Source organism: Schistocerca americana, chromosome 4 (assembly GCF_021461395.2).
Source record: "Schistocerca americana isolate TAMUIC-IGC-003095 chromosome 4, iqSchAmer2.1, whole genome shotgun sequence".
Classification (NCBI taxonomy): Eukaryota; Metazoa; Arthropoda; class Insecta; order Orthoptera; family Acrididae; genus Schistocerca; species Schistocerca americana.
Genome location: NC_060122.1, coordinates 381,949,135 through 381,963,860, shown reverse-complemented (window position 1 = coordinate 381,963,860; position 14,726 = coordinate 381,949,135). Strand labels below are relative to the sequence as shown.

The window sequence follows — 14,726 nt, the reverse complement described above, 5'->3', positions numbered from 1 at the left end:
CAAAAATAATCGTTTAGTCTAATAATTTGAACACAACTGTATATGTAGCGTCCTAAGAGCAGAGTCCTCTTTCATCCGTTGCTGTGCTATGCCACAATGTTGATTTCCCCGAATACAGCACTGCGGCGGTAGTAGGCCGTCTTCACAGCATTAGCATTGCCACTTGCGCTAAGTCGGCTGTGCCCTTCGCCAGCGGACAGAAGTGGAAGCCGCCCGGCGAGGCCCTCGCCTTGTCCGGAAGCCGCACTGAAGACGGCGGCCCGGTAAGTGGATTTGGGCGGCGCGCCTTGTGGCGGATGAGGCTTCCGCAGTTGCTCCCCGACGGCGGCGCCGACCACAGTGACGTCATGTCGGTGCATCCCGCGCCTCTGAGCGACGCAGCTCTGCAGTGCTACTGCCCAGGTGAGAAAGCGCTCTAGCCTCAGGCAGTGGCGTGCACAGGCTCCTGCTCGTACAGTATCTCTTTCACACTCGGCGCGAGTGCCATAACAAATTTGAGTTGCAGAATTTCGTGAATAAGTTTACTGATCATCCTGTTGTTATATGGGGCGACTCAAATTCCCAGATATAGATCGGGAGAGTCATACTATCAAAACTGGAGCCGAAACTGGTTCCAAAACTGGTGGCATTATTCTGAAAATCGTGCGAAAGTCACTGCGATCAGATAGTTAGAGAACCAACTCCTGTCTTAGAACTCCCATCAAGGAACAGACCTGAACTTCTCGAATCAGTTAACGTACCATAGGGTTTCAGCGATCATAAGGCTGTGATAACATCTGTGACTATGGATATTACGAGGACTGACAAGAAAGGGAAATATTTGCTTAGAGAGAATGACAGGATACAGATTGTGGAGTATCTGAGTAGTCAACAACAAGTATTCAGTGCTGGGGAGGAAGATTTGGAGCACGAATGTAAAAAAATAAATAAATTCAAAAAGCATCATTCAGTATATCTTAAACAAGTGTGTTCCGACCAAGATCTTTTGGAATGGAAAAGAGCCACCACCATCGTGTTTTAAAAGCCATGTTGGAAAACTGACCGGTAAGCAAAGAGATCTTCAGCAGAGATTCAAGAGGAAACAAAACATAGCTGACCAACAAGCTGAATGAAGTGAAAATGAGCATAAGAAGAGCAATGAGAGAAGAGTTCAATGACTTCGAAAGTAAAATTTTGTCAAGTGACCTGACTAAAATTTCTAAGAGGTTTTGGTCTTACTATAGTCAGTAATGGCACCGAAAATGAAAACAATAGAGTAAAGGCCGAACTACTAATTTCGGTCTTCCGAAACTGTTTCACCGCAGAAGATCGCATCAAGGTCTCTCCATTCCTTTCGAATTGGCAGCTATTGAGATAGCTGATCGTGACACAGAAATGCAACTACAATCGCTTTGTAGTGGAAAGGCATCAAGACCAGATGACGTACCTGTATGATTCTGCAAAGATTATCCGAAAGAATATGCTACCCTTCTAGCAGCAGTTTACCATAGTTCACTGCAGCAGCGAAGGGTACCTAGACAATGGGAAATAGCTCAGGTCATCCCCATTTTCAAGAATGGTCGTAGAAAACATGCACAGAATTATAGATCCATAGACGTTTTTTGGAGAATGAAAATTCCCATTCCAACAATCAGTACTGATTCCACAGAGAGAGATCTTGAGGAACACAGTTCACTCCATTCCTTCATGAAACCCACAGCGCTACAGACATCGGTGCTCCTGTTGACACCGTGTTTCTTGACTTCAGGAAAGCGTTTGATTTGTGTATTATCACCTCCATGCCATTGGTGAAGTCTATCAGTCTTAGTCCGTTATCATTCCAGACTTCATGCGGACTTTCTTGTCCTATTATGTTTCTATACACACCTTCTTTAGTTATTTCTGCATTCAAATCCCCAAGGACCATTTCTGCAACATGCCTTTAACTTTGTTGATTTCCTTCTCCAGTTTGAAATAAAATGCATCCTTCTTATCTTCATCCGATTCCCTCGTAGTGGGGTAAGCGAACATCCTCATAGCATTCCAAAATTTTGCACTAAGTCTCAAAAAACACAGCCTGCTGCTAATTTCTTGGAGACTAATTATATCTGCCCTCATTGGTTATGTATAAGAAAACCAGTACCGTGATGGTCTGTATCCCCTCCACTATTTGTCAGCATATGTTTCCCCAGCGCAATCATTGCCTGTCCCTTCCGTTATTTTTCTTGTGGTGCTGCTATTTTCAGTCTATGCTTATCCATATCTTCTCTAACAAGATTTGCGTAAGTGAATAAATAGTAATTCGACCTGTCCATTTCCCAAAAGTTTTGAACTGCTGACACTGAATTATGTGTAAAGCGAAATTGATGTTGTTAGTGTGCTACGATGCCAAGTACGTCAAGCATTCATGACCTGTTTTAGTATCATCGTTCTTCTTCCCATAAACCTTTATTATCCTGACCAGAAAAATCTCTATCGGCCCACCTTGTTTCAGTAACACGGTATTCAATTGCTCCTGGTAATATCTAGAACCAGTCTTCCTTTTATACGGCTGTAATAATCCTGTGCTGCGAAATTCAAATGTCTGAGCATGAGCATTTCTTAACTCCTCGTAATACTTATGCTTCCGCATTTCCGACGAACCTTAACTTGGCCTTGTGTAGCAGTAGTTCCTCTGGCCAAAATCCCATCTTTGCAGCTGTCAGCAGGTTGTCCACAAACGTTAAGCCATCCTCCCCTGCTTTATCCGAAAAAGGAGAAACTAGAGTAGCAGTACTGTGATGTGGAAAGGGTCCCGACATGCATGACGAGAATTTGCCTTGTCTTAATGCATCTACCTGCTTCCGTAAGTCTATGTTATCTGCCAGAATTTGTGCCATCTGTTCTTGCCAAGAGTGAAACGCTTTCGTGGTGGTAACAACTGACCCCTTGATTTGCTCACTGTAAAGCCTGTGTCTACGACAACAGGAAAAAATACGGAAGGAAAAAACACAGGAGATCATCTGACAGTAATATCAGCATTATTCTTCCTGCTGTAAACACTACAAGTCGCTATGCTTGAGTGCTATCCTTGCACAATCTTTACATTTTCCGGCGTAATGCCCAACATTTTAAGCAGACCACTGTAAAGACAAGCTGCATTCAGCACTTTTCCCCAGGAAAATACACTGCCCACACCTAACTGCGCGAAAATCACCATCTGTTTCTTTAGTGTTCCCAATAAAGTCACTTAACTGCTTTCAACCAATCCTCCAACCCAAACGCCTAGACATGTCACCACAATCAGCAGGAGAAAGGTCAATAACCGTTCTTTCGAACTCACCACGTTGTCACTGGCTTCTTCTGACACCAAGTGTAAAGGTGTCGGGGTTGTAGACACCATTAATGCCAGGACGGTTGCCTCAGGATGGCGTGTGTAGGAAGCAGGGTTGATACCACCAGCTCCGCCAGGCAGCAAGTGCTACCTTAGCATAGCACATATGGCGGAGTGCTTCGCAGCAGTAGCGCGAGGATGTCGGACAGGAGTGCTGTCTCAGTGTGTTATCCACAGCTGTTGCAAATTTATAGACACCGGACTGAAATCAGGCACCTAGCAGGTGGCAGGCACACATTCTGGACAGCTGGCGACTCTGGCGTTCTGTCAGATGCTTGATACAGTGGTGCACAATCACCGAACCAAGAACCCCTTGGAGACGCCCAGAGATTGTGTGAAGCCATTCTGGAGGTGATCCCTTTTTGGTGGCACCATCTCAAGCTGCGGAAGCATCAAGTCTAGTAGCGGCTCGAAGACCAGCAGGTGGCAGATGATGCGCCTAGTCGTAGATGAAGCTGGTTGATGGCTGGAGTGGAACACGTCTCAGTGCCGGCAGAAGTCGAATACAAGGTGCTGCTAGGTTCTGAACAGCGAGTACTTGTAGCTACTCTGCCCAGCTTTCTTGTGACAGGGTCCCACCTTCAGTCGCGTAAGCAACCAATACAGCCCAGCATTGCATGGAAGTGGATCGTAAACTCGTGGGAAAACCAGAAAAGTAGTCTATAGAATCATTTGACATGCATGGAAGCATAACGAAAATGACAGTCTGTTAAGAAAGAGCGTGCTCACCAGTACACACAGTGCCACCTTACTTCTTTCACAGCCAAACAGAAAGAATCTCCGTCCTTCATGCAACGTCCATAAAGCATATTTTTGGGGTGTTTGCACATGCCTACAGACAATTTAAATGTATAGATGATGTTACATATTTATTAAAGACGTTTGATGCCGACTGCAAAACCTTGGTTCATGGGCAGAAATGAAGATTGGATACTGCTGGAGGACAATCACCAGAAGCACCACAGCGATTGGAAAAAGGAAGAAAGATGTACAGGTACTGGATTAGCTCTCACGGTCGCCTGGCGTTAACCTATCGAAAATGTATGGTCTTATAACAAAAAGAAGTTGTAAGGAGAAAAGATTTTCACTTTAAAACGAATTTCAACGAATATTCGACGTATGTGTGGGTCTCTTCCACGTGAATAGTTGGAAAACTTGGTGTCAAATATGCCTCGGAGATGCCAAGCAGTTATCGACCCTGCGGGTGTCTGGACGTATTATTAATTGTAACTGCATTTTTCTTTTGTTCATATATGATGCGTGATATATTTTACTTTGTTGTTAAATACATTTTTCTGCTGATTAACCCGACTACAATATTACTTAACAGACTGTGAGTAGGCAAATAACATAAGAAATGGGGAGATTCTCCTCATAACTGGAGCAGAAAGGAACTTATGGGGAACCCAAGAAGAAGGAAGATGACGTTAGAACATTTGTTAAGATATCAGGTAATAACTTCCACGGTACTACAGAGAGCTGCAGAGGTAAAACTCAGAGGGGAAGACAAAGACTGGAATACATCCAAGAAATAATTGTGGACGTAGGGTGAAATGAAGATACGATACGATATTGCGGTACCTGTGTTATTCTGATACCGATGCAAATTTCCTTTGGACATGCATGCATGTCCAAACGACCAGGCACTGCGGCGATTACAGCCGGTACGAAACATCTCAAATGAATTCACAATTGCGACTAAGAACTATCATCAGACAATTGAAATTTGTGCCAGACCTGGACTCGAACCCAGTCGTCAACCATACGTCTACGTCCTAGTGCATCCATTATGTATATTCCCGTACAGGACAGACGTTGTACTTGAAAGCCGCTTGCCCGGTATCGGCATATAAATACCTTATTCTGATTACGATGTAAAGTTTCTTTGGAAGTGTATGCATCGTAATCAGAATAACACAGGCACTGCAACATCGTATTTATCTGCCGATACCGAGCAAACGACTTTGAGTACAACTTCTGACTGTACGGGACTGTACTTGGGTGTAGGAGTGCAGATCGGAGACGCGTGGTTGACGACATATGGAAGTTTGGCTCTGGCCGCGAGTCGTGAGCGGATAGCCAAATGGTACGCCGGCACGATAGCTCAGCGTGTCTGGCTGGCAGTGGTGACGTGCTCCTGTAATCCAGCTACTTGGAAGCCAGGTGTTGTGGATGGTCTGAGGCCGGAAGCCCTGGTGCTCAATCTCCCGTGTTGATCTGGCGTCCACGCTAAGCTTGCCATCAATATGATGACCCTTGAGGAGTCTTGGGTCACCAGGTTGGTTAAGGAGGGGCGTATCAGGCCAGGGGGGAGGGGGGGGGGGAACTCAGCAACCAAAACTCGCCGTGGTGGGCAGTAGTGGGACAGCGCTGGTGAGTGGGGTCTGGGTAACAGCCCGGCCAATATGGCAACACCTACACCTATTTTCCCTCCCTTCGGAGGTTCGAGTCCTCCCTCGGGCATGGGTGTGTGTGTGTTGTTCTTAGCATAGGTTAGTTCACGTTAGTTTAAGTAGTTGTTGTTATGGACTGGCAAGACAGCCAATCCACTAGGACGGGAGGCCGAAGGGCACGCGTTTAAGCTCACGCAGGATGGCGTGAGGTCTGGAACAGGACTAGGTCTGTATAGTAGCAAAAATAGTACGTAGCTTCTGGAATACTTAACTTTAATCCATAATTAGCGAACATCGGTCTGACGGTACATGCATCACAGGATAAATAGCAATTGATAATGGCGCCTTGCTGGGTCGTAGCAAATGACGTAGCTGAAGGCTATGCTAACTATCGTCTCGGCAAATGAGAGCGTAATTTGTCAGTGAACCATCGCTAGCAAAGTCGGCTGTACAACTGGGACGAGTGCTAGGAAGTGTCTCTAGACCTGCCGTGTGGCGGCGCTCGGTCTGCAATCACTGATAGTGGCGACACGCGGGTCCGACGTATACTAACGGACCGCGGCCGATTTAAAGGCTACCACCTAGCAAGTGTGGTGTCTGGCGGTGACACCACATTCCTCCCCCGCAAATCGGCGCACGGTTGTGTTATAAGGCTTCCGCCCGCCGCGGGGAGGACCCCATGTTGATGTATGCGACGAGGTGGGGAGCCTAACAACAGGCGAGGCTGTGCCACCCGCACCCTGCCATTCGGTCCGAGGGGAGCTAGGAAACGCCTGAAAACCTAGTCCAGGGTGCACGCCAATATGCGGTGTATGCAGAGAGACAGGACGGGCCGAAGGGTCGACCTCCATCGGGTCGGGGCACCCGACGGGCGAAGACGTCGTATGGTCCGGAGCGGGCAAGAAGGCAATGGCGGAGGACAACGGGTCACGGGAAGCGATCGGCGGCGCGTGACCCAGGGAGGCGTCCGGCGGCTGCAGCGAAGCGTCCACTGCGGGCGTCGCCGGCGGGAGAACAGGCGGCGGCGGCGGCGGCGGCGCGTCGGCATGGGGCAATATGGAAGGCAGCGTCGGTAACACCTGGGGCTGAGGCGAGCCAGTAGATGGGTCCCCAGGGCGCTGACCGGACGGCACCGTCGCTGAAAGCAGACGGGGAGCGGCAGAACCCGTGCGACGACAGAGGCGCAGCTGATTGAGATGCCGACGCACCTCACCAGAGGCCCCCAAAACCAGATACATAGCGCGGCCGAGGCAGCGAAGAATGCGCCCTTCGAGTCAACGCCGTGAACCTCATTAGTTACGATAGTAGACAACGCCACCTGGGGCAAAAGCAGGTGTCTGCCGCTGCACAGGAACCTGATGCGGCGGATGTAGCAAAGACATCAAGGTGCGATGAGGGTGACCGTGCAACAACTCAGCCGGCGAGCGACCATCTCGGGGCTGAGAGCGATACGAGGACAAAAAGAGCAATAACGCGTCCTCCCGAGAATGAGACTCTTTCAACGTCAACATCTGTGACTTGAAAGTCCTGACCAAACGTTCAGCGGCACCGTCTGACTGCGGCGAAAACGGCGCGGACGTCAGATGTTGAATACCATTGGCCTTGCAGAATGACTGAAATTCTGCGGACATGAATTGTGGGCCATTGTCGGAAACAATAGTCTGTGGAAGACCTTCAATGCAAAAGATAGCCGATAACGCTTGGATGGTGGCAGATGACGTCGTGGAAGACATCCGGACAACAAAAGGAAAATTACTGAATGAATCTACCACAACCAACCATCGAGCATTCCAGAGTGGACCAGCAAAATCGATGTGTAAGCGTTGCCAAGGGGTAGTGGCTTTCGGCCATGCAAAGAATTTCCGCGGTGGCGCGGATTGTTGTTCGGCACACACCATGCAAGAAGAGCACATATTCGTAATCGCAGCATCGATTCCGAACCAAGTACAGTGTTGACGAGCAAGTTGTTTCGTTCGCACTATACCCAAATGTCCTTGGTGGAGAAGCCGTAAGACAGAGGACTGTAACGAACGTGGGACCACGACCCTGGACTGATCATTATCAGAACGCAACAGCAAAACACCACGTCGAACAAAAAGTCTCTCCTTGTGAGCAAAAAATCGGCGAACCAACGGATCCTCGATCCGTGACTTTGACAAGGGTCATTGCGTAGCAACAAAACGCAGAACGGTAGCAAGGACAGGGTCATCAGCTGTGGCTGTAGCTACACGACGAAAATCAATCGGAAACGAGTCGACCACGTCATCGGTTTCCGAATCAATGAACATGCAAGCAAGTTCGGAAGAATCGAATGTGCTATCCTCAGCAACAGGCAAACGTGACAACGCATCGGCGGTTCCGCGCTTAGCAGTGGACCGATACAAGATATCGTAGCGGTACTGCGAGAGGAAAATAGATCAGCGAATGAATTTCTGCGCTGTACGTGTAGGTACAGGCTTGGTCGGATGGAAAAGCGATGTCAAAGGTTTGTGGTCTGTGATGATGGTAAAGTGACGACCATACAAGAAATCATGAAACTTTGTAACACCAAATACGAGAGCCAATGCTTCTTTCTCGATCTGCGAATAATTTCGTTGCGCAGACGAGAGCAATTTGGACGCAAAGGCAATAGGGCGATCGTGCGATCCATCTTTGTGCGCAAGCACAGCACCGATCCCGAAATCCGATGCATCTACCATCAACAAAAGGGGTTTCTGGGGATCGAATGGCGTAAGGCAAGTAGTGGAAATCAACGCCAATTTCAACTGGCAAAAGGCGCGTTCGCATTCCGTCGTCCAGACGAACGGAACACCTTTACGGCGTAAGCGATGAAGCGGAGCTGAAATGGAAGAGGCGTGGCGCACATAGCGATGATAATAATTTCTTTTTCCCAGCACACTCTGTAGCTGCTTCAAATTCTGCGGCGAAGGCAAGTCTTGTATGGCACGGAGGTGCTCTGGACTGGGATGTATGCCTTGGGCATTGAGTACATGGCCTAGATAGGGTAAGTCCCGAGCAAAAAACACACATTTGTCCTTCCACAAGCGAAGACATTTTGGCGCAAGACCTGAAATAATGTTCTAAGATTGGCTAAATGTTCTTCTTCTGTCTTTCCGGAGATCACAATTTCGTCTACATAGTTTGCTGCAGGAGGGACCGACGCACAAACAGTTTGTAGATGTTGCTGAAACAATGCAGGGGCGGATGCACACCCGAATGGCAGTCGTTTGAATCGATACAAACCAAGATGCGTGTTAACCACTAAAACGCGCTGGGATTCTTCGTCCACCGGTATTTGCAAGTACGCATCTGCTAGGTCCAATTTCGAAAAATATTTACCCGGGCACAGTTTGTCAAAAAGATCTTCCGGGCGGGGTAAAGGAAAAGTTGCAATCACTAGTCATGGATTCACTGTTGCCATGAAGTCCACACAAAGTCTCAATTTTCCGGAAGGTTTTTGCAAGATTACTAAGGTTGATGCCCAGAGAGAAGCCTGCACACGTTCAATCACACCTTGTGATTCCAAATCGTGCAATGTTCTTGCGACCTCATCACGCAATGCGTGGGGAACATTGCGCGCTCTGAAAAATTTCGGTTGTGCGTTGACTTTCAGTTCCAAATGTGCTTTATAGTTCTTAGCGCAACCAAGGCCCGGTGCAAAAATGTCTGCAAACTCTTAACATAGACGAGAAACACTGTCTGAAGGCACAGTCTGGTTCACTGATAGAACCTGATTTACTATAGACAAGTTAGACAACTGAAATAAATCTAAACCAAACAAGTTCACTGCAGAAGAAGAATGAAGGACATACAATGACACAAGTTTTGTTTGTCCTTTGTATGTTGCAAGAAGGCTGCACTGTCCTAACACAGGGATTGCTTGTCCTGAATAACTACGTAACTGAACATTTGCGGCACGCAATGGAGGGGTGCCCAGCTGTTTGTACGTGTCGTGATTGATCAGTGAAACTGCATCTCCGGTATCAAGCTGGAATGGGATCACGTTGCCATTAATGTCCAAGTCTACAAAAAGTTTATTGTCCTGCTGACGACAAGAGCGACTGTCTCGTGCAACGTGAACTGACACTGGTACAGAATCACTTGCGACGTGACAGGATTTCCGGCGATGTCGACGCACACTAGTTGTGGGACGAACACAGTCACTGTTAGAGAGAGTGGCACTGGGCAGAGTGGAATGAACTACATGAATTTCCATGGGCGAAGGTTCACGAGCCTGAGTATTCTGGGTTGGATTCCGATTCCAGCGTGAAGCAAAGGGCCTGGAATGGCTGTGAGTGTCCAATCAGAGCTTTTTCTGGCAAACACTCTGAACATGTCCTCGTTTATTACAGAAAAAGCAAATAGCTTGGCGTGACGGGCAATTCTCACGCGAATGTCTAGAAGCACACCGTGGGCATGATTTCACTGCATTTACTTGCTGGTGCGGTACACGTGGCTGAGAGCCAGGCGGCTTTGGCGCGGCCGGGCGCAAGGACTGTTTACTGTTCCATGCAGCTCGCCCGGCAGGCCAGTTAATGTGACACACTGCCGGTGAAGTTTCAAATGATTCCTGAGCAAAGTCAAGTGTGTCTGCTGATCCAATATGTCTATCACTTGTTGAAGGGAGGGTTGGACTAGTTTCAAAATCTGTTCCCGTATACGAACATCAGAAACGTTCTGTGCAATTGCATCACGTACCATAGTATCTGAATAAGGAAGTCCACATTGACACTCAAAAGCACAATCCCTAGTAAGGCCTTGCAAGGTTGCAACCCACTCCCTATTAGTCTGACCGGTATACGTTTTGTACGAAAGAAGGTATACCTTTTTGCAACAACATTGGCTGATTCTTTGAAATATGCATCTAATGCAGACAAAATTTCTTCATAGGACAGAGTTGCTACGTCGTGTCGGGGAAATAATTTCACTATCACACGGTACGTGATCACTCCGACACACGATAATAAGAAAGGCTGCCGCTCGTCACCTTGAATTCTGTAGGCGGCGAGATGGAATCCAAATTGGCGTGACCACTCCGTCCAGCTTTCCAGTGCAGCATCAAACGGACGAAAAGGTGGTGCAACAGCGTGTTGTGGCTGCGTGAGCGGTGGAGCGGCGGCTGCCGCATCGTTTTGCATTGCACGTTGACCCTGGATGAGCTGTCCAAGGGCATCCAGTAAGACCTGCGTCAGCTGGTTCTGTAAGCGATAAAATTCTGACAGTACATCTGGAGATTGTGGCGAAGCCATGACACAAGTAAATCGGGGCAGTATTGGTACAAACGCGAATTGGCTCGTCGCCAATCCTCGGCGCCAAACTGTTGTGGACTGGCAAGACAGCCAATCCACTAGGACGGGAGGCCAAAGGGCACGCGTTTAAGCTCACGCAGGATGGCGTGAGGTCTGGAACAGGACTAGGTCTGTATAGTAGCAAAAATAGTACGTACCTTCTGGAATACTGAACTTTAATCCATAATTGGTGAACATCGATCTGACAGCACATGCATCACAGGATAAATAGCAATTGATTATGGCGCCTTGCTAGGTCGTAGCAAATGATGTAGCTGAAGGCTATGCTAACTATCGTCTCGGCAAATGAGAGCGTAATTTGTCAGTGAACCATCGCTAGCAAAGTCAGCTGTACAACTGGGGCGAGTGCTAGGAAGTGTCTCTAGACCTGCCGTGTGGCGGCGCTCGGTCTGCAATCACTGACAGTGGCGACACGCGGGTCCGACGTATACTAGCGGACCGCGGCCGATTTAAAGGCTACCACCTAGCAAGTGTGGTGTCTGATGGTGACACCACAGTTGTAACTCACCATTGGGTAAATTACTTTCGCTAGCAGGAGCTTCTTTTGTTAGCCGGCACGGTAGCTCAGCGTGTTCGGTCAGAGAACTGGTTGGAGTCTGTAATAAAAAATACTGAGTGGAAGGTTCAACAAACGAACTTGAACGGATGTCATGTGACGTCCGCAACGAACAAACACATCGATCAACAACGAAAAAAAAAAGAAAGAGAGAGAGCTGGCTGGTGCCTGTAATAAAAAAACTGAGTGAAAAGATCATCAACGAACTTCAACGAATGTCATGTGACGTCCGCTGCGACGAATTACAACAAACCATAAAGAACAAAATGCAAAAAAAGAAAATAAATGGTAAACTGACCGCCCGCAATAAGCGGGAAATTCGAGTTCGAGCCGCAGTTTGGCACAAATTTTCATTGTCGTTATTCCATTCTACAGCTGATGGTTGTCCTTATTCGCAATTACGAATTCATTTGAGGTGTTGAAATGAAGAGGTTGGCACACGAGAGAAACTCGTTGAGGATTGCATCAAATCAGAAGACCAATGACTAAAACACAACAATAAAAACGGATACTCGTATAATCAACAGTGATATCAGTGGAATAGAGTAAAGCAGAAGTGATAATTTGGCATTCCTCAAGGAACGGCCCTCTGCTGTTCCTGATATATTTAAATGATTTAGGGGACCATCTGTGCTGCCCTCTAAGACTTTTTTGCTGTCAAATCATCAGAAGACCAAAACCAATTCAAAATGATTTAGACAAGATATCTGTATGGTGCGAAATGAGCCAATTTATCCCAAATAATAAAAGGTGTGTGATCATCGACATGACTACCAAAAGGAATCCGTGAAAATGTGGTTACACGATAATTCACACGTATCTAAATGTTGTCGATAGAACTAAGAACCTAGGAATTTCAATTACCAACAACTTACTTGCAACGATCATAAAGATAGTGTTCTGGGCCGGCCGAAGTGGCCGTGCGGTTCTAGGCGCTGCAGTCTGGAACCGCGAGACCGCTACGGTCGCAGGTTCGAATCCTGCCTCGGGCATGGGTGTGTGTGATGTCCTTAGGTTAGTTAGGTTTAAGTAGTTCTAAGTTCTAGGGGACTGCTGACCTCAGATGTTAAGTCCCATAGTGCTCAGAGCCATTTGAACCATTTGATAGTGTTCTGGTGAAGGCAAACCAAAACCTGCGATTTATTGGCAGAACAGTTAGAAGATGCAACAGGTCTTTTAAAGAGAATGCTTGCACTACGCTTGTCGGCCCTCTGCTAGAGTACTGGTGTGCTGTATGCGATCCTTACCAGATAGGATTTGCGGAGGACGTCGAGAAAGTTGAAAGAGGGGCAACACGTTTTGTATTATCGCGAAGCAAGGGAGAGAGTATGACGATATGATACGCGAGACAGAATGTCACTCATTAAAAAACAGACATTTTTCGATGAGGCAAGACCTTGTCAAAAGTTCAATCCCCAAGTTTCTCCTCTGAATGCGAAAGTATTTTGTAGGTTCCCGCATATACGGGGAGAGATTATCATCGTAATGAAAGAAGATAAATTGGAGTTCGCACCAGAATATTTAAGTAGTCGTTTTTCAAGCGCGCTGTCCGGATATGGAACGGTAGACAAATAGTGACAAGGTGGTTCGGTGGACCCTCTGCCAGGCATTTCAGTCTGAATTGCAGAGTATTCGTGTAATGCAGATGTGGATGAGAAGCTTCAATGGGACATGACATACGTGAGGAAACTTGTTGACTCTTTTTCGCATCGAATTGAGGAGGCCGGTCAAGAGTACAGGCATTCTTACATGGTATTAAGGTGGTGTCCCCTGTGGGTGACTAATATTATTATACAGTATACTTTGTCTTACGAGGACATAAATTTTGTATAATCAGTTACGCTGCTATTATTATTATTATTTTATTTGGACTACAGGCCTATACTGCCATTATCATGTTATCTGTACAAAACATCTTACAAATATTCGTACATTTGTTTATGACATGTGAGCTAGTTGTGGGTAAAATGACTTTACATACGTTTTTAAGTCCTGATTTACATTCAGTATTGTTGTTTCTGTTGCCATCTATTTGTTCACTGACAATATTCTTTCGTTGTTATTTTAGTAATAATCAGTAGTGCGTCACGGTAAGTTCTGACTCTTCATTAACAGTGGTCAGAATTTCTAGTTGAAATTTCGTGACAACAATTAAGTCAAATTATCAACGATATTGTAAGGGTACTTCTCCTTATTGGCAATTCTATCAGCAATGTTATTGGGCTATACTTAACGAATATCTGTGGTGTTGTGTTACATAAATGTTGCCTTTGGTTTATTATGGCTCATCCAGGATACCGGTGGATAGTGTCAATAAAGTTTTCGCCGGCCGGAGTGGCCGAGCGGTTAAAGGCGCTACAGTCTGGAACCGCACGACCGCTACGGTCGCGGGTTCGAATCCTGCCTCGGGCATGGATGTGTGTGATGTCCTTAGGTTAGTTAGGTTTAAGTAGTTCTAAGTTCTAGGGGACTTATGACCACAGCAGTTGAGTCCCATAGTGCTCAGAGCCATTTTTTTCAATAAAGTTTTCGATGAAGTGTTTATATTTTAGGTCAGTTTCTTCGTTGAGTATTAAATGTGGATCATTTTTGTGTTTAAATATATCTTGGTTTCCTCAACAACAACAAAAAGTTACTCGTAGGGGCGTAACTGGTTGTACAGAATTTATTATTCCTTGAAAGACATTTATTAAGCCGCAGTCCTAGAGGTTTACAAACTACAATATGCTTTGTTTTATCACGTACCTAATCTGTTGTGCTAAGTTTGCTTCAGATACTGCCTCGAGATAGTGGAATTTCGCAGACGTTATCGTATTTTGCGATTAGCCGACCCCTACTTTTCACACACGGCTGTTGTCGCATCGGTTACTAACCGCCGGAGCGAAGATGAGGTGAGTGCATTAACGAAGCGCCCCGGCGCGCCACATAACAGCAGTGAGATTAGCGAGCCCCCGGCGCTGGGGCCAACAAAGCATCGATTAACGCGCAGCCTGCGGCTAGGCCGCGGGCCACGGCGCGCGCAGTCTTTCGCCGGAGGCTCGCTAATTGTCGCGGCACGCCGGCTAGCGAGCCGGCCTCATTAGGCTCCGCCATTATCCCTCCCCCGCTCCACTGTC

General features: G+C 47.0%; 1 protein-coding gene across 2 annotated transcripts in view; it reads left to right on the top strand.

The window, feature by feature from the left end:
• The first annotated feature begins 330 nt into the window (after positions 1–330).
• LOC124612366 (glutamyl aminopeptidase-like) overlaps positions 331–14,726 on the top strand; it is a 294,609-nt gene continuing 280,213 nt past the window's right edge. For both annotated transcript variants that reach the window (XM_047140528.1, XM_047140527.1), the window contains exon 1: positions 331–402. In XM_047140528.1, coding sequence (XP_046996484.1) covers positions 348–402 — 55 coding nt within the window. In that variant the 5' untranslated portion in view covers positions 331–347. The remainder of the gene's footprint in view (positions 403–14,726) is intronic.